This window comes from Serinus canaria, chromosome 3, assembly GCF_022539315.1.
Source record: "Serinus canaria isolate serCan28SL12 chromosome 3, serCan2020, whole genome shotgun sequence".
NCBI lineage: Eukaryota > Metazoa > Chordata > Aves > Passeriformes > Fringillidae > Serinus > Serinus canaria.
Window position 1 is genome coordinate 89,502,815 of NC_066316.1, and position 25,303 is coordinate 89,528,117.

Consider the following 25,303-nt stretch of genomic DNA (forward strand, 5'->3'; position numbering starts at 1 on the left):
AGTTGTATTCTCTTCTGTAATGACTAAGTCGTAGAAAATAAGTGGTCTCTGTCACAACTGATGAAGGTAACAACAGGACTGCTGCTGAGTTCCTTCTGTGGCTGCAGCACACAGAGGCAGCTTGCCCAGCTGGGACTGAGAAATAAGTGTTGTCACAGCTCCCCATTCTCAGTATCCAGCTGGGTATAACAATGCAGAGAGGAAACTTGATTCCCTATTAGATTTATTTATAAAATAAATATGTGTACTCAATAACACCCTGCTGTCTATTTCTAAGAGCAATACACTTCATCAGTCAGTCTGGAAAAAGTGAAGTTTACTATGAAAGTAAGCTTAAAATGATGCAGCTGAGATTGCTGGACATAGCGTGTAAACTGAGTCATGAGTCACCTTGTCTTGTCCTTGCAGGTATCCAGCAAGGACAAGACAAGTGGGATGTCCTTCGGAGGGGAGGCTCCAGAGGGTGTTTTGTGCTCTGCTTCTGCCCTGGGAAAGGACAGAGCACAGCCCAGGGTCTGAGGTGAAGGCAGCAGAGGCAGGCATGAGCACAACACTCCTGGGCACAGAAAGGTCCAGGGAGCAAAATATCTTTCCTTAGATTTGTATTTTCTACTCTCCCTCCTCTCCACAGATTGTGGCCCCTTCATTTGCCTCATCAAGTAAGAAAAATATTCAACTGAAAGCAAAAATTCAGCCATGCAGTGATACTAATTTTTTTAAAGAGTAGTAACTGTAAAGCTGGATCAAAACTGTTTCCATTACAAAGATCAACTTTTTCAAAGATGCAATGCTTATTTAATGAATTTCTAGTCCATATTTCATGACTATGTCTTTGTAGGATTCACCATATCAATATTTCCAAATAGCATCCGTAAAATGTCTGGATTTCAAAATAAAGGCAAATATAAATTTAAAAAGAAAGATACAGTTGGTATCAAGTCATTATTATGCAGACAAAGGACATGCGGTCTTCTGGCACTCCTCCACACCATGTAATCATGCAATCAAAAGCCCATTGTGGTACCTAAATCATCAAGGATAAGCTACTCTCCTTTTGTAAGAAACTTCTTCAAATGCATGCTGTAAAAATGCTTTAAGGAAGCATTTTCTGAACAACAACATGTACTCAAATGCTGACTGAGTCATATGTTTATGTCTGACTCTGCTAACAGAATGACAGATATCAGCCAGCAACCAGAATTCTAAACACTTTATTAGCACCCTGACAAACTACATAAAATCTTTGATCCAAAAACTAACAACTTGAACTCTTTCTTTGATGACAAATGTCACAGCTGACATGCTGAGAAACAATCTAAAACTAAGTTTTGCCAAGAAAACCATTGGTCTTCCTACAGCAACATCAAAATGGTAAAGGCTGTTGCAGTAGCACTGGGCTGCCATCATATGTGCCCAGAACTTTCAGCAAAATACACAGGGCCAAGGCAGAAATTCCAGAGCTGACCCATAATCAGTGATACTGACCCACTGCCAGGGCATTCTCTGGCATGAGTTTGGGCCAGGTCAGCAAGTGCACAATTAGAAATAATCTACAGGCTGGGTTGGTGTGCCTCTCTAAAGGCAGCATGGGCAGGGCCACCCTCCCTCAGGAACAGAAGGTATTTTGCATGAAAATGAGCCTTGCATAATATCTGTCTGAAAAGTCAGAAGACTGAATGTTGGCAGAGGTATGGGCACATTCACCTCTAATTTTCTCCCTTGTTATTATGACCCTGCCTGCCCCTGAGATCTTGCTGAAACTGGTGGGTCAGGTCCCAGTTGCAACCCCATTCCATCAGTGACAGAACAAGGGAGATTTACTTGAAGCAGAAAGAGAGCAGGCTTAGATTAGGTATTAGGGAGAAATTATTTACTGTAAGAGTGGTGAGGCACTGGAACAGGTTCCCCAGAAAAGTTGTGGATGCCCCAGCCCTTGTCAGGTTGGATGGAGCTCTGAGCAATGTGGTCTAGTCAAAGGTTCCTGTCCACAGCACCAGGCTTGGAACAAGTCACAGAGTTCCTGAGAAATCTGCTTGGGAATCTGAGCTTTGAATTATGGACACAGATCAGACAGACAAGATTGTCTGGAAAGGTAACAAAGTTTGCTGGTAATACTCATTAGGGGACTAAAAATATTGGTGCAAAGAGTTACAGAGAGATCCTAAAATACTGAGTAAATGAATGATAAAAGGCAGGTGAAACATAACTGAATTCAGCATTGACACATTTCACAGCAAAAAACTCAGCTGCATCCCAAATTTGCTCATGCTCATGCACCAATAGATAATTAGCTGAGAAACCAGGTCTCACTACTCAGGAAATACATCTTGACTTTCTTGTGTATAGTTGTGTGCAAACATTGGCTTGCTGCTCAATACAAGAAGGAAGAAGTAAATAAAGAACTATAAATTGTTAAGAAAGGAATGGAAATAACAATAAAGGACTTTATCAAACCCTCATGTAAGTAGAAAGTTCTGTATTCAGAGCTATACAAGAACAGTTTCTGGTTTTAGCCTCCCAATCTCAAAAACATTATCTGAAAAAGATATAGAAAAGGGCAAGAAGGATCATCAATGATATGGGATTCTTACTTTTCAAAGAATGACCAAGCAACTTTTAATTTTCTACATGAAACAAACATGACTGGTTGTTCTAGGTCTAGATATTACTGCAATACCTAGAAAAAAATTGATGTTATTTAGAAAGCAAAGAAAGAAAAATTATTTGCTGTCTCAGTACAAGAACTGAGGTCAAGTCATAGGTTTAGAACAAAGGACTAAAGTACTATTTTGCACCATGCATAATTTAAAAGTAACGTGTATTGCTGGAGAATGTTATAAAGATCAAAACATAGCAAAATTCAAAAAGTAACTGGAAAAATCATGAGAGAAGATTTAGTCAGATTGCTAGGAGAGGAAATTGATTCAGGAAATCCCCAAGATTCCATTAGTTGAAATACAAGGGAAAAATTTCTCATCCATATCTCCTTTTTTCCCTAAGCATCCATTACTGATCACTGTCACTTGGGCAGGCTCAATGATTTTTCTTACTCTTCAGAAATTTTGACTCCAACAAGATGAAATTGTGATCAGAGCTAAAATGAACATCTGATACATATTCTCCCTTTCTTATTTAACCTAACCTTTGCTTTTCACTCATTAAAGCAGCTTTGATGTAAAATAGAGTGTAAGAAGAAAATAGATGGTAGAATCATTTCACATTTAAACAAAACTGTACAAGTGGAATATTAAAAGAGTCCAAGAACCAGCAGCTTTCTCTGCTGTTGTCATACACCTCAAGATTCAGCACGACTCTGTAGTTTGGTGTTTGGCCCATGGGTTTACAAGTAGTCTCAGGATTTAGAGCTACTTGAAACAGGTGTGTAATTCAGCACAGAAAAAAAAACCCAATACAGCTCTGTAGAAGCAATGCAGCTTTGTAAAAAGATATTGACTGGATTTTTTTTCAAAGGACAAAGAAAGCAAATAATTAATAAAATTTTGTGCTTGTGCAACTTTTGAAAGACAGTGTTTCACAGCTGTGCTCTACATACCAGGTGACTCTCAGTTACTATAGGCACCGATTTGTAAAGGTTGGCCTGCAAAAAAGATGAATATATACAGTATTACATGCAATATCTTCGTGATTATAATGATGACAGAAAAAAAATCAGGAACAGCACTAGGCTTAATTAGCTAGAGATGATTTTCCCACTGACACAGTGATATGAAAGAATATAAAACATTCTCATTTCCAGTTTATTTATAGATATAGCCAAATGCCTGTTAAGATTTTAGGAATTCTTTTTTCCAAGTGCAACAAAATTTCTGTTTTTCATCTTGATCTAATCTTGACATTTAAATCTGATTTTTCTGAGCCTGCCATTGTCTGTTAATTTGCAACATCAATGTTATTACCATTATAAATAGTACTGGGTTGAGTACCTTCTCAACCTTTTCTCACTTTATAGTAGGAGAACCAGAACAATCCTACCTGAGCATACATGTCAGTAATATGGACATTAATTTTTCCGGTTAATCATGAGAAATTCCTATCTAGAGAATCATTTATTATTAGTAAAAATCAGGAGTATCATCCCTAAAGCCAACAGAGATGCATCATTATTAAATGATGAATAGAATAATCTCAAATGCCGTACAGTTTTAAATGTCATTAAATTACAAATGTAGTATTAGTTTTCAGCTGGTATAAACTGAAGTTAGTTTTCATACTTTTTATACACTCACTTGCTGTTTGTACAATCATTTACATCCTTAAAAGGTTTTGAAGTTCATGAGAATATTAAAGGTAGCTGAGGCCAAGGCAAATCTATGACACTTTAATTGTTAAATGGCAGGCTATATCAACATCCTTTCACAATCTACTACTTTGTATAACCTATTGAAATAATTAGCAATATTACCATGTATACATACATATACCTTTACATGTGGTGGTTATAAATGATTATGATATGATATGATATGATATGATATATGATATGATATGATATATGATATGATATGATATATGATATGATATGATATGATATATGATATGATATGATATGATATGATATATGATATGATATGATATATGATATGATATTATATGATATGATATGATATATGATATGATATTATATGATATGATATGATATGATATTATATTATATTATATTCATAAAAAATTTAAGCTCCTCTTTTAACCAAAAATGCCTTCAAAGCATCATTTTGACCAGCATCTCAGTATTAGAGATCATAAATACAAAAAGAAGATAACTCTATGGAAAACCATTTCTGTGTGTCCTTTCTCTAATGGCCAGAGGACAAGCCACCACCTGGAATATTAACTGGGGCAGAAACAGCCTTCTTACATCTTGCTAAGAAAGCAGAATGAGGGAGGAAGAAAGAGCTGTGATGCACCCATGCTATTAAAGACACCTGATCTATTCCTCAGGAGACTCTTCTGCAGAGCACAGGAGTGGCAGGGCACAGGAGAGCCAGGACCCATCAAGTTCAGGCACCACAGCCCAGCCTGGGGACCCCAGTCTGTCTCCTGACACACAAAAATTCAACACCCCTGTACAATTTATAGGAAATATCGCCCTTCCAATAAACCTCTGTGTTATTCCCAAGCATTTTAAAATATTGATTTTTTTCATTCATCTAGAAAGTTCTGGTGGAAATAGAAAAAAAAAAAAGTGTTTGTAAGGGTGATTTTCCATGCCACCCCTAGGCTCCCCTTTCAGGCTGAATGCCTGAAATTATAGTATATGTCCATATTTCAGTTTTGGGAGCTGGGGATTTCCACTGGAGTATTATTAAATACACTCTGTTCTCAAAGACTGAAGTACACTCCTTTATTTCATTAAAAAGCTCTCCTCTGATATTCTTCCTAATTAGCATGAGCCAGCACAATCTGTCAAGCAAAAATCACAGTATGCAATAAAATATGCATACTGCCACATTCAGGAAGCAAAATTGAATTGATCAGTCAAGCATTGTGCTGGCATAAAACTGGGAGACCTCTGTTGCTTTGCCAGGACTGCTTTGATTTGAGATTCAATGGAAATGCCTAATGATGAATAGGAAGCTGAGATTTCTCACCACATGACTAAATGAGTTGCAAGTAAAATGTGGAACCTGCAGTAAGTGTGTATGCTAGAGAGAATTTTTACCTTAATTGGGTTCAATGTTTCAATAATTGAACAAATGACTCAATATAGATATCTTGAACATATGTTGGAATGTATGTGTATGTGACAAAAGAGCTTCCATTCATTTAAACAGTGGGTTTTCAGCCAGCTCTGTATCTTGGAAAGAAAAGTTTGGATCAATCCCAGACTCTGAAGGATAAGCAAGAACTACAGGACTTCTACCAAAGCAAATCCCCTACAGTGCAGGCTGAGTCCAAAGAAATGCACCCTTCAGCGCCCATAACAAACAGTCTGTTTACCAAACAGCTGAACTCTTGCCCCAGGCTTGAAGGAAACAACAGTAAAGAAGTGTGCGAGGAAGTTAATTTTAACATCATATTTACACAGGTAAAATTATCAACAGACACAGCAGTGAAGAGACTCCAGCTGGGATGGATTTACTACAGTGGGAAGACACCTCAAGTCTCAAACGCCAGCACTGTAATGTATGTGCTTGTCTATGCTAGTCAACAACTGATATCACAAGCAGATGCTTGTTCAGACTCACCCAGGATTGCTTAGGAGCACACAAAGTAAGCATTTTTGCATGCAAAACATAGAGCAATTGCAAAAGTACTTACATATCTGGTTTCACGCCCAGCTGCTCTCTGCAGTGTTGTTGACATCTTGTAAAAAAAACCAAATAGATATATAATCAATATATTGAGTTACTCTGAACAGTAACTCCAAGAGATTTTCAACATTCGGAGAATTTATTAATTGCTCAAATTCAGGAAAGCTTCAGTTTTCCAGAAATATTCACACCATACATGAGACTAAGGCATATTTAAGATTTACTTGTATGTTTATAGAAAATACTACTTAATTTTACTGTTCAAAAACATTGATCCTGCTCTATTGAGGATGGCATTTAATATGAGAATTCTCATAACAAAATGCTTATTATTAGATAGACATAGGTATCATTGTCCCATGAAATTGAAGTTACATTTGCTCACAGAATACAAAATATTACACCTCCATGCTTTCATTTGCAAGAATTTGCTTTAATTTGACTAATCTATGACAACTCTAAGGCATGTCTATGACCTTCTTTTACCCTCTGTTTAGCACTTTTTGACCTCATTCTGAGATCCTCAACACTTGTAGCTTGGTCCCTGGGCTACATCCTGTTAAGCTCAGCTTTCACCCCCTTTATTTGATTTCATGACTGCTAAAAGATGCCTTCCCTTCTCAACTGCCCAAGGAAGTGGTTTTTGAATATTTTAACTCAGCTTGGTAGCAGCATTTTAACCACTCCAGATTCTTCAGGCATTGAAAACACACTCAATTACACTGTCTGCCCATCCTTCTCCTGCTATCACATTTCTGCCTTTCAGCCTCTTGGAGTCCAATTTACCACTGCATGCTGATTGACAGAAATACATTAAAAAACAGAAATTAAATTTGGATTGTATATTCAGTATAGCTACTGAGAAATTCTGAACCTGTGCCCTATTCTTGTATGGTAGACTGGACATTCAGCAGGATATTTTGAATATATTAACTTTTTGATGTGTTCATCTGAAATTCCTTTCCTGCCATTTTAGTTGTATTTCTGCCATTTTCATTTTCCTATAGCTGTGACGAGTAACTTTAATTTACCTGGAACAAACTGAATACAAGACCTTCTTCCCTTAGTTAGCTGTCCTTCTGAACCCAGAAGGCACATCAGCATAACTTAATAAAACCAGAAGTTTAGAAATAGAAAATTAACCCCACCTCTCACTATCTATTTCTTAGTCAACCAGGAGAAAGAGAAATTGCAGACATCCTCCTTCTTGGAGTGGTGAGACTTAAAATGAAATCATAACTTCAGAACAAGTCCAACTATTAATTTAATACTCCCATTATTTTAAAATAAATAATGAACTTGAAAAAAACCCTATGTTCTGAAAGATGCTTCCAGCCACCAAAGCTAGAAACATTGGTTGCTTTGTAGTAAGCACATATGTATGGGACAAAGTCTGGGAGAAGGCCAGAACCCCTGCCCTATGGCAGGCAAGGTATGAGTAATTTTTAGCCTCTGAAGCTTTAAAACACTCTTTCTCTTTCATAATGTATCTTCTGACTTCAGGTAAGCGTCCTGCAGCAAAGACTGCCCTGACTCCAGGGCTACAGTTCCATCTTTCCATGCTTTTTTTGCCACCAAACACTTTTGATTTTGCATTTCTCAGCTGCAGCTCTGAGTTGCCATTGGTTTTACTGTCGCAGCAGTCCCTACTGCCTACTGATTTTGCTTGCCTTTATAATTACTTGAAAAGAGCCCTTCCTGTGGATAAGGGCTTATTCACCTACCTTGCCAACATCTGACTCTGTGTTCATCTGCAGAAAACTTGGAGAAGACTCACACCGGCGCTGGAAAATTATTTTCAACAGAGAATGGACATGTTAATGACAGAAGACAAAAGGGAAGGAAGTGAACAAGTCCATTCCACACACTGATGGGTTACCATAGTCAAGGGATCCTGCAGGACTTGATCAATGACAGCACACAACTCTTCTGTTTGTTGTCTGAGCTGGGCAGGGGAGCACATCTGAAAAGGGAGGATGGATCACTCAGTTAAACTTTGCTTTTTGATTTCAAATATAGATTTGAGAGATAAATAACACCACTACCTCTGAATGAGTGTCCAAAGCAGTGCCTTCAGTCACACTAGCAGGCTTGGTCGGCTCTTCCAATGCCTGCAATTCAAGAGATAGTGGTGTGATACTGAGTTGAAAATTCTGAAAACTGAACAAACATACACTTTTTCCAATACTCTCTTTCCAAAGGGGGCACTTTCTCTTTCACCATGGAAAGACAGAAAAGAAATTACAGACCTAGTGATGTTCTTAAGGCTCCCAAAACCTGAATCAGAGTGTAGGTATGGGTTTACAGAGAAGAGAGTATTCAAGCAGGATGAATCATCTTCACTTTTGGAAAATCAGAAACTACCAGTTCCAACTGTCTTCTCCTTCAATAATTCCACCTCTTTCACAGTAAATGTGACATGGTGAGTGTACACTTTGTGCCACAGAGGTGTTCGGAGCTGCCTGCTGTGTGCCACAGAGAGCCACCACCTGTGAGAAGGTGGGCAAGGCAGGGACCCAAACACACAGGAGGCCCTTTTTTCCCTTTAGTAGATGTTTTCTGTGAAAAGTGTTTCCTGCTTAAAGAGGATGGTGGTTTCACTTTGCAACAAAAATAGTGTTTGCCATTCTTAGGTTTTAACCTGAAATCAGAAATGTATGGAGCAAAATTTGTTCCATACTCTATTTGTGATCTCACACTAAGCACATATGCAATCTCTCCAAAACAAAACACAAGCTTCTTGTGTTTGGCTATACCGCTCACTTTCCTATACCACTACTCAGAGCAGGCTTGAGAACAATGGAAATCAGTTTGCCAATCCCATCGCTTTCTAAGGGTCACAAAACACCCTCAAAAGCCAAAATCAAAATCCACTGCTCAGTTCCCTTTTCATCTTCATCCAGAACCTGTGAAGTACATTCTCCCTGCCATCACCCATTTTTGCTTTGAAGTGATTTTCAAATAGACACCGTGCTGAGACCAAAAATTACTCTGGAAGCCTGCTGATGTGTCTGCTGGAGCTGGACTACAGGGAAGGGGACTCCAGGGTTTGTGGAGTTTTTTTGTTTAACACATTATGTTTTTGTAAGGTTTCCTTTTGTTAATTTTTTTTTAAGTATAAGAGAAAAAAGAGTATTCCAGTAAAGCCCTTTTTCATGCATGTGGGATTCTGTGTGAATGGACTGGTGCCACTGAGGTGGGTATGAGGGCTACCAAATACAGGAGATGCATGTGGACCTGTGATGAAAATGTCAGAATATTTAAAAATTAAAAAAGAGAAGAAGCATACTTCTGAGTTTTACTTTGCTGACTACATTTGATTTCTTTCCTTGTCCAGCTACTGGCAGCATACATCTGTGTACACCTAAGAGAAAAGTTAGTGAAAATTTACTTTTAATATTATTATAATACCACCCACAAATGATCTTGCACAAAAGTGCATTTGTGGAACACCATGTCTTCTACTAAAATTAAAAGTGATTGCTTTCCAAACATTACTTCTTTTCTCTCTATCTCTTGACAAATGACAAATGTGTTGGCCTTAGGGTAGTTGTAGTTCAAAAGGTGAAAAGTAAAAGTAATTCACTTTGATATACAGAAATTAATGTAATCTTGTCCCAAGACAGACCATGAAAAGATAAATAGCCTTTCTCATCTCTGAAGTCTCATCATTGTCACCCAGTTAGAGTTTAAAAAAGACTGACAGTCCTGTTGAAGAGGAGGACTCAGCCAAAGAGAGCTCAGCACTGCACTCAAATACAGTGTCCCTGGTTCAATAAGCAATAAAATTAAGTAGAAGATTCATTTCAGTACCTATTAGGGTCAGGATTTACAAAACAGCCTGATTTAGAGGGATGATGAGTTTGAATGTGAGTTAGGAAAAAGAAAAACTTTTAATCAACCATGGATTTGGAATAAGGAATTATGTAAGCTTCTCAAAGCCTCCAATAAACCAGCAAGATAATAAACATAATTAAGGGATTGTTAAGAAAAAAACCTACAGTTTCTGTATCATATTCACTTCACCAGAATAGCGGGTGAACAAAATCAAAGGAAAGAAGCAACTACCTGAAGATTTGGGGGAATCTTTCCAGGGGAATTCCAGCTACAACCAGAAGTCTCTGCTCAGAACCAAGACTGGCTAATTTAAGAATCTGTTCATTTCAGAAGCTGAGTTCCCAAATATCTTTCAATTTTGGAGCCTTCAGTGACTAAGGAAGGCAGGTGAGCACAGCACCAAGTTCTGTGCTCTCCACAGTCCCTCTGAGATACAGCCATCATACAGGAGCCATGCTAGAAAAAGCTGCAGTGTTCTTCCTTACTTTACTTTTGGGAAAAGAAAATTTTAATCTTCAAACCAATTAACCTAATTTCATTCACTCTTTCACCTATTTAATTCTTCTTTTTTTCTTTTATTTTTCTTTTTCCTATTTTCCATGTTTTCTTATCTGAACAGCTGTTTTCTCCAAAGAAAGAGCAGAAACAGGAAACTATACTCTCTATAACTATCCCTATCACCTCTACAAAGATAAATGGTTCTGCTTAATCTGTTGCTAGCTTTTCAAATCATATTTCATTTTTTTCCCAGCATGCCTTCTTTCACATTTCCACATAGAAAAAATAAAGAGATAAAAATGTACCTCTACATTTTCAAAATTACTGTGTCATCATGCAAAAATGTTATGATTAATTTCTATCTACATGCTGCTGATTAGCACTATCAACAGTACTCAAGATTCACTTCCTATACTGATGGTCTAACAATATTAGAAGTGGAACATTCTTATTTAGGCATTCAAATTTTTGATTATATATGAAAAAAACAGTGGTACCACAATTTAAAAGAACATCATAATTTAGATAATGAAAATGTAAAGCAATTTAAATGAAATAACCAGATGCTGAACCTTTTTTTTTTTTTTTCTAAAAAGGGCAATTTTGGAGGTGTGATGCATTTGTGCCATTGACATCACTGATGGCTACAACCCTTCCCTCCTCTTTCTTCCTTTTTGATTGCTAAAACTGTATCAGAGCTGAAAGGATACTGGTAAATGATCCAAACACAACCCCCAGTATTTCATTAGAAGACTGAAAAGTCCAGACAACATGTAGGAAATACAGAATTTCATTTCATCCACCAATGGACCACATCAATAGAAAGAGAAAAAAAATAATTTTGTGACCTAGATCTGACATAGCTTTCTTTTTACTGTGATGCTGTTGAGACAGGGATGGAATGAAGACTCCAGTCATCAGAAGGCAAAATAGAATTCGTTTATTAGGAAGAAGTTGTGACTTTTATAGTCTGACTCAGTAAACTGATACCTGATTGGTCTCAAAGTAGAAACATCTCACACTATTGGTGAACTATGAATAGCACTCTCTGGAGAGCCATATCTACAAACAATGGTTACAGAGAGATAATTGTTGGAATTCTTTCCTCTAAGTTTCCCATACCTTCTACGCAGCTTCCCAGGATTTTCCTGGGAAAATCATGTCTCTCTCTGTAAGGGATATGTAATTACTGCACTACTGTATTCTGAAAACCCTGACTAAGCATATTTTCCCCATCTCTATCTTTTCCTAAGCCCTCAGCATGTGTGAAAAAATCCCACCCTACAATGGAACTTCACATACCATTATTTCCTTTAACTTCTCTCTTGAAGATTCTGGGGGCTTATACTGAAAAGTTTACTGAAATTATACCTACTATTTTCTGTCTGATAAAATAATTAATATTGAAAATTGCAAGGCCCATGAAAAATTAGTGAGCTCAAAGGCTGCTCCTACATTGGCATATTTGATTATTATTACAGACAAACTAGGTCTTATATTTAGTCCTACAACTGCACAAATTACTGCCTTTCTTTCTTACCATGAGGTATTAGTCTCTAGTCTCTAGCCTTGAGAAACACTTTGATGTGAACACATAATCTGGGTGCAAGAAATTCACCTAGTAAGTGCACACCTGAAGTATTTGGGGAAAATCTATTTTTATCAAAATATTCCCAACAAAGTCTTGTCAGAAATGCTTTCCAGGTCCAGAAAGCTCTGACATGCCTCTGAATAGCCAATTGTGCAGCAGCTAGGTAGGTCATCTGAGAGAAAATAGTTGGCTTCCAGGCTCCCGTTGTATGATTTCAAGGAGCAACCAGTACCTGCATTTGCCGTGGTCAGTTCCTATAGCAATGGATTTTTGATAATACAATAACTAAAAGTTTCCTAAAGGCAAGAACCTAAAGCTTCAATGTAGCTGAATGCTGCCACACTTCCTCAGTTGCATTTCTTCCTTTCCATTAAAAAAAAAAAACACACACACACAAAAAAAAAAAACCCAACCAAAACCAACATACCCTCATTTTTTCCTTCTGCATGCAGAGGAAAATACCTTTTTCTGCTTTCTTCTTCCACAAGGAGAATATGCTGCACTGCCTTTAGTTAGTTTTTGCAGGTGAAGGGATGCAATTACCAGAATCTTTGAAGTTTTCCAGGAAGTGTAACAAAATATGGAAAGACTCTTTTACTTTTTCCACATGTACTTAGAATTGAAATTATTGCTGTCTGCTTGTAATCAGTTGATAAATGCAAGCCAATTGAGACAACACTTGCATCCCTTCCATCCACAGCCACTCCTACCTAGTGTTTTTCAGAAGACTTGGTAAGTGTGGGACAAGCCTCAGCTGTGAAGCAGGTTTGTTTCATGACACATTCCATCCTCCTGGGTTGTAACACATGTGCCACATTTCATCCTCAGTTCAGGCTGAGAGAAGTCTGAGCAGAATTTTTACAGCACCAAGTCTGTATGCCCATGTTTCTTTTCCACCAAAATGATGCTCAGACAAGGGAAATTTGGAACAATCAGTATGTAGAGGGGATGTGTATCTGGCTAGGTACAGCAAACCCATATTCACCTGCATAGAGCTTGCTGTAGACCAAAGACTGAACTGTTAAGAGAGTACTTGTTTGGTTTGTAAATCCAAAGCCTACAACAGTTTTTGGGTTACATATAAAATTTTACATAATCCTTAAAATGAAGTTGTACTTTTTTAAGACACCATTTTCAAGGCCCTTGAAAGAAAGAAAGGAGTTCATAGGCTGCTCCTATTTTAGCACATTTGGTTATTATTACAGACAAACAAGGCCCTTTATCACTCTACAACTGCACAAATTATTGCCTTTCTTTCTTAACACGAGGTATTTAAAGTTATGAATTTTGCTGTGGCACCTGGAAATAAACTCTTCATCTATCCATTTTGACTGAATTGTAGTTGATACTTGATAAATACAACCTCTAATTAACAGACACAGTACTTTTTAAATAATACCCAGTTCAGAAGGGAACTTTGAATTTAACTGTATCCACATCCATATAATTGTAGAACTTACACAAGAGTGTCTGTAGAAATGTGACTCACTGTCTCAGTGTTAATAAGGCCAGAAGGAATGTCAGTGCTCACCTAGTATGACGTCTTTAAACCACAGGACTATCTGAAATATGAGAAGCCAGAAATTGCCCTGTCTTGATTTTTCAATTTTTTGTGATAAAAAGCCTATTTCAGTCTCCAGCAATTTTTCCTAATGGTTAATTAATTCTTTCTGTCAAATTTTTGCCTTATGCCTATATTAAACTTGTTCAGTTTCTTCTTCTGGCCAGCAGAACCTATGATCCTCTGGGCTGAAGAGCTCAGTATCACAGTCTGTGGTCCTGACTCAAAGCTCTGATTTGTGCAGCTGTGATGGCACTGCTGAGTGAGCCTGGGTGTCACCAACTCATTATCAGCATTTCTGCCACCCCTGCTCAGGCACTGTGGAGCTGTGCCCATGCTGGTGTGGACATTGTCCTGACATCCTTGCTGCTGGCTCAGCTCTCTGTGGAGCAGCCCCCTCTTGCTGCTCCCTGACAGAGCCTGACCATGCTGAGGGTAAGTCCCTTGTCACAGTCATATTTTCTGAAAAATCCCTTTGCCCAGGATTTTCTCCTGGGAAGCTGAGAAGCTTCAGAGAAAAAGGAAAACAATAGTCCCTTAAAAACAACTATTGTTCTTCTGGCTGTGAAGGAAGTTACAGCCCAATCTTCCAAGAGATATCCTGAATAGCACTTTTTCTGAGCAGAAAACAAAAATTATGTGAGAAACATCAGGTTCATACAAACTCAAACAGCTGGGAAGTTTGCCAGTGAGGAGATTTGATGAGGTTAAGCCACTTCTGGGTTTCTCAGAGTATACACATATATAGCCAATCAGCCTTTTCTTCTCAACTAATGGGCATGTACTCAAACTCTCTTTGAGTAAGAGTACTGGAGCATAAGAGCATGTCCTAGAAAAAACATTAAGATGACAGACTAATGGTTTCATAAGCAGAAGTTGAAAAATGCCAGTTTAAATTAAAGCATCTACACAAACGTAAAAGAAACTTGAGAAAGAAAGTTAGACACCAACAGAAAATTTAGAGGCAGTCAAGTCATTGCACCTTACATGGCACATGAGGAGCAGTTTTCTGTCAGGGGACTCAATACTGCAGGTGAATTGTTACTAAGATCACAAACAACACAATTCTTACTGATTTTATTTCTCCTGACCACTTAATTAAATAACATAATTACTCACACAGTGGGAAAAAGCTGACTTCTGATAACATGCATTTCGAATTTAACCACATGGTAAAACACTTTTTTAGCACCTTAGGGTAAAAAATGTATCTAAAATTATGTTGTTTTTCTAATCATATAATAATTATTTGACTGTTAAGAAAACATTGCTTATGCAGTTAAATTCTTACTGTCCTAAATCTCACTCTTTTTAACGCTGTGTATAAAATGCTTTGCATTAAATGGGAACATCATAACTCCTCTTGTTGAGCTAGAATGTATCATGAGGTATTTTGAGGAGAATATTTGGAAATTAAGACTTGGTAGAATGGGGCCTGAGTGTGCCATGTAACTACTTCGTGCTTTCTCATAGGAGTCATACTGCAAACTCTTATCAGCTGACACAACAGGACCAGTTTAGGAGCACTGCAATTAACTGCTGCTGCAGATCAATAGGAGACTGTTATCCATAACTCCCCATATGGAGAAAGCATATTCTCAGGCAATGCTGAAACATACACTTACAAAGTTACTTAGTCAAGAGTCTCTCCTGAAGGCAAATCCTATAACAGAGAATTGATTTCTTATTAGTACTACATGACTGTCGCTAACGAACACGAAAGAACCAGACATACACCGCTGCTCCAAGGTGAAGAGCAAAAGAGAGCGTTTATTTCCTGACCCCAACATTCATAGTTTTCCAAAAGTGACAGTGGATTGGAGGGTGACAGTGCCACCTCTCCAACGCCACTGGACAAACTGCCAGTCCATCAAGTCTCTCCTCCTCCATAAAGGAATGCAAAACAATGCGTTATCTCCAGACAGTGTGCGATAAAGTTCTCCACAAGGAGGTAAACATCAGAAGGCTTAGAAAATCCTAGAAAATCAGGGCGACACATGACAGCTCTCACTACTGAAGGATACACCAAGGCTACGATTTTCAGTGAGTCCGTGGATAACTAAAAGTCTATCTAAACACAGATATCTTTCGAGTTGTTACTTTTTCCACAGGTGCTGGCATTAGATTGCACAAACCAGTTTCATGTATTGGGAATAAGTAACATATAGTAACAGGCTGTGAGTCAGTGCCCAAGACAGCACCAGCAAGACCATCAAAAGGAAATCCATTTTCTTATGAAAAAGTGCAATCATACAGCTGACAAAAACCCACTAGTTCACATCAGGATGTGATCTTAGAGTACCCTGCTCAGGGTCACCTACCTGGCTTGGGTTGCAGGGTGGTGCAGTCTCAGAGTGCACAAACCCTTTCAGGTGAAGTCAACCATGAAGTGGGACTTCAAGAGTCCACCAAATTCTTCCACCCGCTAACAGGCTTTCTGCTCAAACAAAACCCTCCTGTAGGGGTGTAGAATCTCCTGCATCAGCTCTTTTCCTTTACAGAGCTGTTTCTATTGCACCACATTGCAAGCTAAATCAAACATAACCTTCATTAGTGCATTCAAGATTTAAGTAAGGGAAGGATCAGGTTTTATGCAAAAGATTATAAAAATCATTCAAGATTAAAAGAACAGTGGAAAAGAAAGGAATGTCTCTTTTTTTCTGAAGAAGAATCTGATTTATAGCATTTAACTGATCATTACTAGATCATAATCAGTAGCATTTCAAGGAAAAAATCATCATCTTTAAATATTGTACACAGTTAAGTTCACCCTAACCAATAACTTCAGGCTTTGTAAATTACTAGTGAAATCAGCTGAGCTGTACATATGAACAAATATTTAGGAGTGTCGTCAGGAATGCTTAAAGAAATTAATCAGAGGCTAAATTCCTCAACTAGGTCCTGAACAGAAAGCTTTTTCTGATAAAGCTACAAACTGAATGTCAGCATGATTAAGCATGTCTTTAAACATGCAAGATACTTAGCTCATTGATCATCAGAGAAAATTTTTATTAAACTTAGCTATTCTTTTGAGCAAAAACAATTTGGGAAAAATATTTTAAAAATAAATGTCCATGGGTATTTTGAACCCTTAATGCAAAGCTTAAATTTTCAATTGACTTTCCAAGTTGAATTGTCTGAACAAGACTATCCAGCCCTGCCTTGTCTGACTGTGACTTTGGTAGTAAACCAATGCACTGAAGTCCGGGGTTTGAATCTATCATTTCTGCCCTACAGAAAGTGATTGTTAGCACAAACTACAAACTGGGAATGGCCCACTGGCTAGCTCTCACAGTGTTCAGGAAGAATGGAAGTAAACAGAGGTCAGAAAAATAGCCAGGATGGTTCACAGTTTAACAAGAGAGCAGATAAAAACATCATATTTTTGGTTGTTAAATTTATGAGTGTAAGCACAGCTGTTCAATAACCATTAACTGACCAACATCTACTGATTGTCAGGTCCCAGAACAGCAGTGCTTCAGACACTTTCCAATAACAAAACAGATTTTGACACGTTGCGATAAAAGGCAATTCCTTCAGGACATTGGGATTTTTTCCTTTTCTATAGTAAATTGATTTTCAGAAATTCAGATTAGTGGACCGTTGATCTTCAGTGAAAAGGGTTGATCTGTAAAATGGCTGGAATTACAATCCTGAGTAGTTAGTTCCCAGCATTCACATTCTGCAGTATCCCCCAAGAGACATGTCAGAATTTGTACACAAAGTTGAATGGTCTCAAATGTACAATGCAGTGCCCATGTCTTTGAGCAAACACTAACCTTCTGTTCCATAAGCAATGTGTTTGTAGGGATTGCTGCAAATGCCTTGTAGCTTGTCTTGATCTTGTACTGCTAAAAGGGTAAACCAGAGAGCAGGAAGAGAAGTAAAACAGGGTAGAAGAGAGAGAGGGGAGAGGGGGGAAAGGTATGACAGAATGAAAGACAATTACAATCATCTTGCAGACATGTTGCAACAAAACAATGCTTACATATTTCCTAGAAAAACTATTTCTTTTTAAAAATCTAGTGTTTCTCTTAAGGCTTTAAAATCTGGTAACGTACATGTTTTGTTCTTAGTAATGAAGTAGGACAAAGCAAATTCCCTCTACCTTATAGCTTCCAAAGTAAGTTTAACCACTTTCTCCTGCCTACCACCCTTAAATGAATATCAGGGGAGGCTGTAAGTTCTTTTCCCAAGTTTTCTTGTGAATTGATATGAAAGTACACAGCTACTTCTGTCAGTACATCCACCTCAACAACTGTTGCTGAGTGGTGTGATCCTGAACCATGAAATCAGAGAGATTTCTGTGATTGGCTCTCATGAGACTGATTATGATCCTTAAATGCTGAATTGCTTGTTTGAGTAGATAGATCATTTAAATCTTCATGCAGCTTTTCATCTCCTGAATAAATAACTCTACCACCCAAACAAAATAAGTATAGGAACTTTCATACTAACAAAACTAACAGAACTGGCAATCTAAACCATACAAAATGTATGGGTTTGGGTACCAAAATTTTAAGATGAACCTTAAAATTTATTCTTTTCAAATAATTTATATTTTAGACTATATCTGTTTTCCCAGCTATTTTTAAATCTTTTCAAATAATATATTTTACATTTTCTTTACAAATATAGCGGCTGAATTCAGAAATTTTTAGAAGATTGACAAGTCTTTTCTATATTCATAGGAGCTCAAGAGATAGGATTCTTAATCACATGACTGCTAGAACTATTATTATTATTATTATTATTAATTTGCTACATTGTTTCCTTTTAAGCAACAATCTGATAAAGTAGTCATGAATTCACACAAAAATAGACTTTTAAGTTAGTGATTATTTCTGTGACAGTCAGCCAGAAATAAGGTTGTTTGTTAATTAGGTCAGGTTTTTTAATGTACCATTATCTGCAACAGTAAATATTGGTGATTATGAGAAAACAGTCTGAAACAGCATGTTACACTTTGGGTCATTCTTTTGTTTACTTTTTATTTTCTTTATTTCTATTAAGGGTCTCAATGACAGCAGAGTGGGCAAAATTTTAACTCAGGTAAGAAATTTATCGACACAACTGTCTTGAAATAGTGTAGGGCACAACATTTTAATTATTTCTACAGATCATATTGTTTGCTTTTGGCTTCACTCAGTCAGAAACTGGAGAATGAGTCATTCAAGAAGTCAGTAATCACAGCAATCATATTGAATGAACAGCTTGACAAAGCAGATGAATGCAAATGCTGGAACTGAACTTTTTTCTATTTTTTGGTGGGAGAGGATTTAAAACATGGGATAGTAATGGGCTTTAGAGAATGGGATAGTAATTAATTTGAGATTAAGTGACTCTTAGATATCTGCCATTCAGTTTCTCCAGTCAACACTAATGCTTTTTATAATCATAGGCATTTCTACAGAATTAATCTATTACCAAAGTAGGCAAATGGAAAGGTAAAATAAAATCATCTTCTAAATACACCATATTCTCTCCACTAGCTATAACAGAATCACCTAAATTGTGCTTGGATATGTAACTTTCAAATGTTAAAAGTCATGTGAGGTGAATCCTGCCCTTTGAACACTTAGCAACACTGCATAGCTCCATAGATGTATTTATGCATATACAAAAACTATATGCAAAAGTTTAGTTATGCATAACAAAACTTATGTTTAGTGATTTTGAACTAAAATAAAATACTGATCACTGAGATGGAAGATCGAATTCCAAATATTAAAATAGGCGTAGTCACAAAATGTATTCTTGTTTGATTATAATTGAAATCCAACTAAGACTGTGTCATTGAACATGTGAAATACAATGTCTTCACTAGCTCCTAGGCTGGTGAAGACATAGAATGAAATGTGCATCATATATGAAAAGAGAACTATGATCACTTTGAGGTTAGTTGTACTATTATATTAACTAAACAAAGACATAGCAGACTGTTAAAATGTAAGTTTCTCTCCTGCTTTCATGTGCTTCATGACTTCCATATACTCTAGAACCTGTGAGGAATGTGCTATTTTTGCAGGTCTTGATGAGAGAAAAGTCTTTAAATCAGTTTCTCACCTATATGAAAATGTTTCTTTACATATTTCATGGTTTTTAAAATTATTTTTTCAATACCTAAATATATTTAATAATCTGCTTTGTACGAATCTAACAGTAATTTTAAACAGCCATGGCCAGTTAGGTCTGCTGGCCTGCACCACAGTACAGCCAAAACCAAACCAATTCCAACATCAGAGCTTGGGTTAATGTCAGTCTGGGGAGTTTGGGGGAAAATGTCCTAGCTTTTTTGTTCAAATGATCACCTAGGGCACCCACAGGATACTGCAAAATCTGCTAGACATGTGCTGTAAAGGCTTAAAATCAGTGCTACCAACCTTGGTAGCTTAGAGCTCCTCATAATCTTTTCTCCTTTATGGCAGGCTTTGCAGCTGTATTGAGGTCCATGTTGCCAAAGTCATCTTGTTCCTCAACTGTTTTGGGTAGATCTATATGCATTCCTGAGCTACATTCAAATAGGAAATATCAAAGACTATAGAAGAATGGTACCCCATGAAACCACTACCAAGTTTTTTCAAAACAGAAAGCTAGAAGTTGTTATTCTAAAAACTGTTCCTGCAGAATTTATCTGTTCCTACTCTGTTTCACTGTCCATTTTGCTATATAAGGTCCATGAGGACATTATCACAGTATCTACAAAGTCTAGGGAGAGGGCTTTTGTTTCCTGTGGTCATCCAAAGCTGACACTTCACACTGATCTGTGGATTTATGTTTATATTTACTTTGCAAAACATTCCTATTTTTAAATCATTAACAAATATAAACCAAGAGAGAGCACATGCTTATATATGTATATACAACCAGTTAAAAAAATGAATAGGTTATCCTTTGATCTGTGTTATTTGGTGCACATTTGAATTCTAGTTTAATAGATGTTGGTTTAATGTGTGTCTTAATGTTGCTGCAATGACTGTTGAAGCAACATTAAGGTTGAAAAATTACACATGCCAAATTATACACACCAAAGGCAAGCACTTCTAGAGGCTGCATTTTTCCCTTGAGGTTCACTTAGCACTTTCATACATGAACAGATTTCGTCATGCGTCAACAGTGGTCAGATAAAGCAATCTGCTTTTTGTCTAGTTATAAAGTTGAGCTGATTAATACTAAAGATACCTAAATGCTGCTTAGGATATTAAAGTTGTTTTTCCTCAAAAATTATCTTTTTTCCTCTGGAAATATACTGAGATTTGAGGCTGGAGTATCACTGGACAGCCTGCTACCATTAACGCATCAGCAAAGTTCATGGAGCCAGACCATGATCTAGGGGTGGAAATAAATGAGCAGAAGTGGGGTTGAATGGGCCGTATTATTAACAATAGATGAAGTCTCCAACTCACATTTTAAAGCCATGAGAGACCTTTCTTGCACTGAACACCCAGCTGCATTAGATTGAGATATTTTAGGTCTTCCACACCTTCAGCTGAGTCAACTTTGTCTACATGATTAAAAATTAGACCAGACTAATGGTCCAAGTCTGTTATACTGGTGGATACCAGTCTCCATGGGATGGTGGGCCAGTTTCAAAATTGCCACCATATTGCATGATAAAGCAGAATTAGTAGGAAAAGGGACAGTAGGAAAGACAGAAGTATAACAACCTCTGCAAATATAAACCCAGGCAATAGCTCTGTGTCACAAGCAGAGAATCTCCTTACTGCCAGAGACCTCACAGTGCACGATGCACCAGCTAGCAGGAACAGCAAATCTGTTTTGCAATCTGCAGGCTTGGTCATGGGTTACAGTTTGGTCACAGTGTCTTTTTTTCTTGGAATTTCTACAATTTCACATCTCTTTATGATTCATTAACTAATACTGACAGGGTGTAACAACACTCTACATCTTTGCTCAGCACAACGGTTCCTCTTGGCTTGTTTAGATTTTAAAAGAACCGTTCATGACAATTGCTACTCTGTGCTGATTTTAACCTCTCATTTCCAATTAACATTTTTTAAGTCACCCCTGCCATGGCCAAACTGTTTGGAGTTTGACACAACTTGATCTGGCAGACCAGGCTGTAATTTTGTGCTGTGAGGAAATAAATCAATAAACTATGATAGACTTTGTGTGATGGACAGAGCTCAGATAGCTGGAGGAAGGGAACACAGCACAAGGAAAGCACAGAGTGCAAAAATAAGATAAAAAATGTTGGGAAGCCTCCTGCAGCTCTGGTGCCTTCTGCAACAATCTCCTCCTTTTTGCATAGCAGCTCCTCTTGTTTTCACCTATCTGCTGCCTGTTTTTGGATACCCTTCCCTTCTCTTTCTTGAGATACACATTTAAATCCACAGTGTGACTGGTTCCCAAGCCCTCCTGCAGCAATTGCCATCCTTGCTCATTCTCACTCTGCAATGGTTCTCCCACCTTTGGGTAGATGACAAACAGCAGGAGCTTGGCTGATCTGCCAGGTGTGAGACTTTGGTATTTGCAGTAGTTCAAGCTGTAGGAAGCTTGGCTTTTCTTTCCCCCTCATCCTCTGTCTAGCACTACAAAATCAGAGGAGTGCAAAAGGAAGGGAAGAAGCAGGAGACTGTCCTCATCTTCCCTTGCTTGCCCTTGGCCACAAAGTCTCTTCTCAGGCTTAGCTCATTATTGCCTCTGGGCTAGTCCCAGGGTGGCTGGGGTGAGTAAAGCCTCCAGGGAATTGAGGAGGACAGGCTGGATGGGATGCTTGGGAATCACTTATCAGTAGAACTGCTAGTTCACATAAATTAGATTAAACTGCTTCTTGCTCAGCCCTGAACCTCAGATCACCACACTTCTATTACTTTCCCTGGGAATGCATAAGGATTTATTTTAGAATGGGGTGAAGAGAACATTCTTCATGGTTGATTTTTGATACACCAGGATTTTAGATGAGCTTCACAAATATGTGTACCAAATGTACATCAGAGCCACTGCACACAAATCCATCTTTAGTAGTAAATCATCATACTCAAGAATAAAGTATCTTCTTTTTTATGCTAAAGGATTCCTACAACATCTTCTCCATAATACAGAACACAGTGCTAGCAATTTCAAGGGTAGGATTTCATTTTTACCATCTTCACTCTTGATACAAAACCTGTTCCTTTTCCACATTTTTTTCCACATCCCATTTATTTTACTAGTATTCTGCAACGTGGGTGTGATTTTTTTCCTACAGGGACAAAGAAATATTATAAAATAAGCATGCACCAAGAGTACCTTGGGTTTGATGTTTTCATGGTCAGGAGGCAGGGAAAAAGACTGTGGTGAAGTCAGCTCTCTGAGTCTTGATGGCAGTGTGCCTGGTGACTTGTCTGAGATGGGAGATCTGCACTTTATCACTGATGAGGTGGCAGAATGCTCAGATCTCGGAGAGGAGGAGTTAGACCTAAAATTTTCTTGCACCAATGAAGAATTCAATTGTAGTGAGTGGGAATTAATATTACCAGTTCGTGGAGCCAGTGGGGTAGAGTGAGGCCGTGGGAGAGACCACTGCTTTGAGATTCTAGAAGAGGTAGGAGAGGAGGCACTGATCTCCTGAACAGATGTTTGGGATGAATCTGATCTAGATCTAGAAGGTGAGTGCAAAAAACTTGGGGAAGGAGATGAATGTTTTTCTGGGGGGGGAGACAATGCACCACTAGGACTGGGAGAAGCAAGCAAAGGATATGACCGGCAAGTAAAGATGGGTGAGTAAGTGTGCACTCTCTGAGACTTCTGAGGTGCCCGGGACTGGGAGGCAGAATAGCCCAGCCCTTCTGGAAAAGGAGAGGTGGGGCATGCAAAGGAAGAGGGAGCTGGGGCACAAGGAGGATACGGTGAAGGCTGCAAATCTGGAGAGGCAGCTGATCTTCTATGGGAGGAGAGAGGGGATGACAAAGAATTTCGGCAGTCTGGAGAAAGTGATTGAACGGGAGGGTGCTTTTTCGGAGAAAGGGACCTCGCTTGAGGGGTGGGATGAGACTTGGAAGGTAAAGACAGATGCTGAGCCCATCCTGAAAGCCAATAATCCTCTTTGCTGGGAGAATCTGGCCTTACAGGAGGGCTTGAAAGAGATTTCTTGGGGGTTGGGGGAGTTGTTTTAAACTTTTGATCTATTGTAAGTGTTGAGGAACTAAGGGAGCTAGGGGAAAATGTGGGACAAGAAGCAGGAGAAAGCGGCCTCCGCTGAGAGGAGCCTGATCTCAGAATAGCAGTCAATAGAGTCAGTCTGGTTGGCAGAGGGGATTTGACTCCTGACTTGGCCAAAGTTCCTCTGGATAAAGTTTGAGTGCAAGGCTCATTTATACTACATATGGTCGAAGACGACCCGTAAAGAGAGGGTGGAGACAAAGGTTTTGGGCTAGGAGATAATGAATGTGTTATTATATGTACAGGGAGAGGAGACAGAGCATTCCGTTTTTTGGAAGAACTGGGGGATATAGACTGAGCTAAAGATCCTTGAATTTCAGTTGAACATGGAGAATTGGAGGAAAGAGTTGGACTCCTTGCCGGAACAGAGGATGTGGTGAAGCCTCCCGCTTTGCAAACACAGTCAGGGTTATAGAGACTTGGTGTTTGTAGGTTATCAGACAATCGAGGAGTGGAGTACCAACTCTTTGATGCAGAAGAGGATATTTTAGACATTGAGGAAAGTGAACTATGGGAAGCAGACTGAAAGTAGAGAGATGAGTCTTGCTTAGAAAACCTGGTTGCTGACTGCCAGTTGTTACAGGAATCTTCCAGCGAAGAGGCTTGATTCATGTTAACCATGGCACCGCACGCTACTTTCTGATTAATTGGAGAAATTAAGTGGACAGCAGGTGGTTTAGAGGAAAGATGATCAGAGGTGGAAAGAGTAGAAATTAACTGGAGAGAAAAAAAAAAAAGAACAGAATTGTTAAAATAGGTGGAACTTGTGGAACTGTTAAACACCCCACAATTCATTCCTGTGGCCATGCGAATAGGGTTTCCATTAGTACTGCTGTGTGGGTTAAAAGCACAGGGCTTTTTTAAGCTTGGCCATAGAGCCTGATGGATAAGGTCCTTATGGGGAGGTGATTGAGACAGACAAGCTATGTGGTACTTTGGGTTTATGACACTTCAGTTTTGTTGATGTAAACAAGGTTCAAGGCTACATTATTTTTCCTTTTAGGTAAAACCCAAGACAGTAGTGCCATGAGTGTCTGGAATCATGTGATGCCATCCACATTATGTAAACACAATGGAAGGTAAGAAAATTGCAATAGTGTCCAATCTCACTTTGCCAGTTCATTGGAAAGCAGCCTTTTTGAAAATAGGATTCAAGTCAAGTATTCTTTTTCTCATTCAGTAAACAACTGAACTGCCCTTCTGCAGCACTGTGATATCAGAATGAGAAATTTGCTTGGAACTACTTAAATCAGACATCCAGTCTGCTTTTCACTTCTGCTGTCATTCACAGAGCAGAGCATTTGACAGTTTGCAGGCATGTGAGAGTCCTTATCCCCTTCTCCACAGTCTTTCGATACACTAATAAAACAGTAATGAGCT

At 38.3% G+C, this 25,303-nt stretch overlaps 1 protein-coding gene and 1 long non-coding RNA gene across 2 annotated transcripts in view; one reads left to right on the top strand and one right to left on the bottom strand.

The window, feature by feature from the left end:
* Nucleotides 1-8,104, top strand: part of LOC127059470 (uncharacterized) — a 31,291-nt gene extending 23,187 nt beyond the window's left edge. The window contains exons 3-4 of the long non-coding RNA XR_007777365.1: nt 6,047-6,144; nt 8,030-8,104. This is a non-coding gene — a long non-coding RNA (uncharacterized LOC127059470). The remainder of the gene's footprint in view (nt 1-6,046; nt 6,145-8,029) is intronic.
* Nucleotides 1-25,303, bottom strand: part of MLIP (muscular LMNA interacting protein) — a 101,800-nt gene that overhangs the window by 28,491 nt on the left and 48,006 nt on the right. The window contains exons 4-10 of the mRNA XM_050973066.1: nt 23,012-24,640; nt 17,539-17,610; nt 8,318-8,383; nt 8,152-8,235; nt 7,997-8,056; nt 6,280-6,324; nt 3,554-3,598 (exon numbers count right to left, since the gene is read on the bottom strand). Of these exons, the coding sequence (XP_050829023.1) occupies nt 3,554-3,598; nt 6,280-6,324; nt 7,997-8,056; nt 8,152-8,235; nt 8,318-8,383; nt 17,539-17,610; nt 23,012-24,640 (2,001 nt within the window). The remainder of the gene's footprint in view (nt 1-3,553; nt 3,599-6,279; nt 6,325-7,996; nt 8,057-8,151; nt 8,236-8,317; nt 8,384-17,538; nt 17,611-23,011; nt 24,641-25,303) is intronic.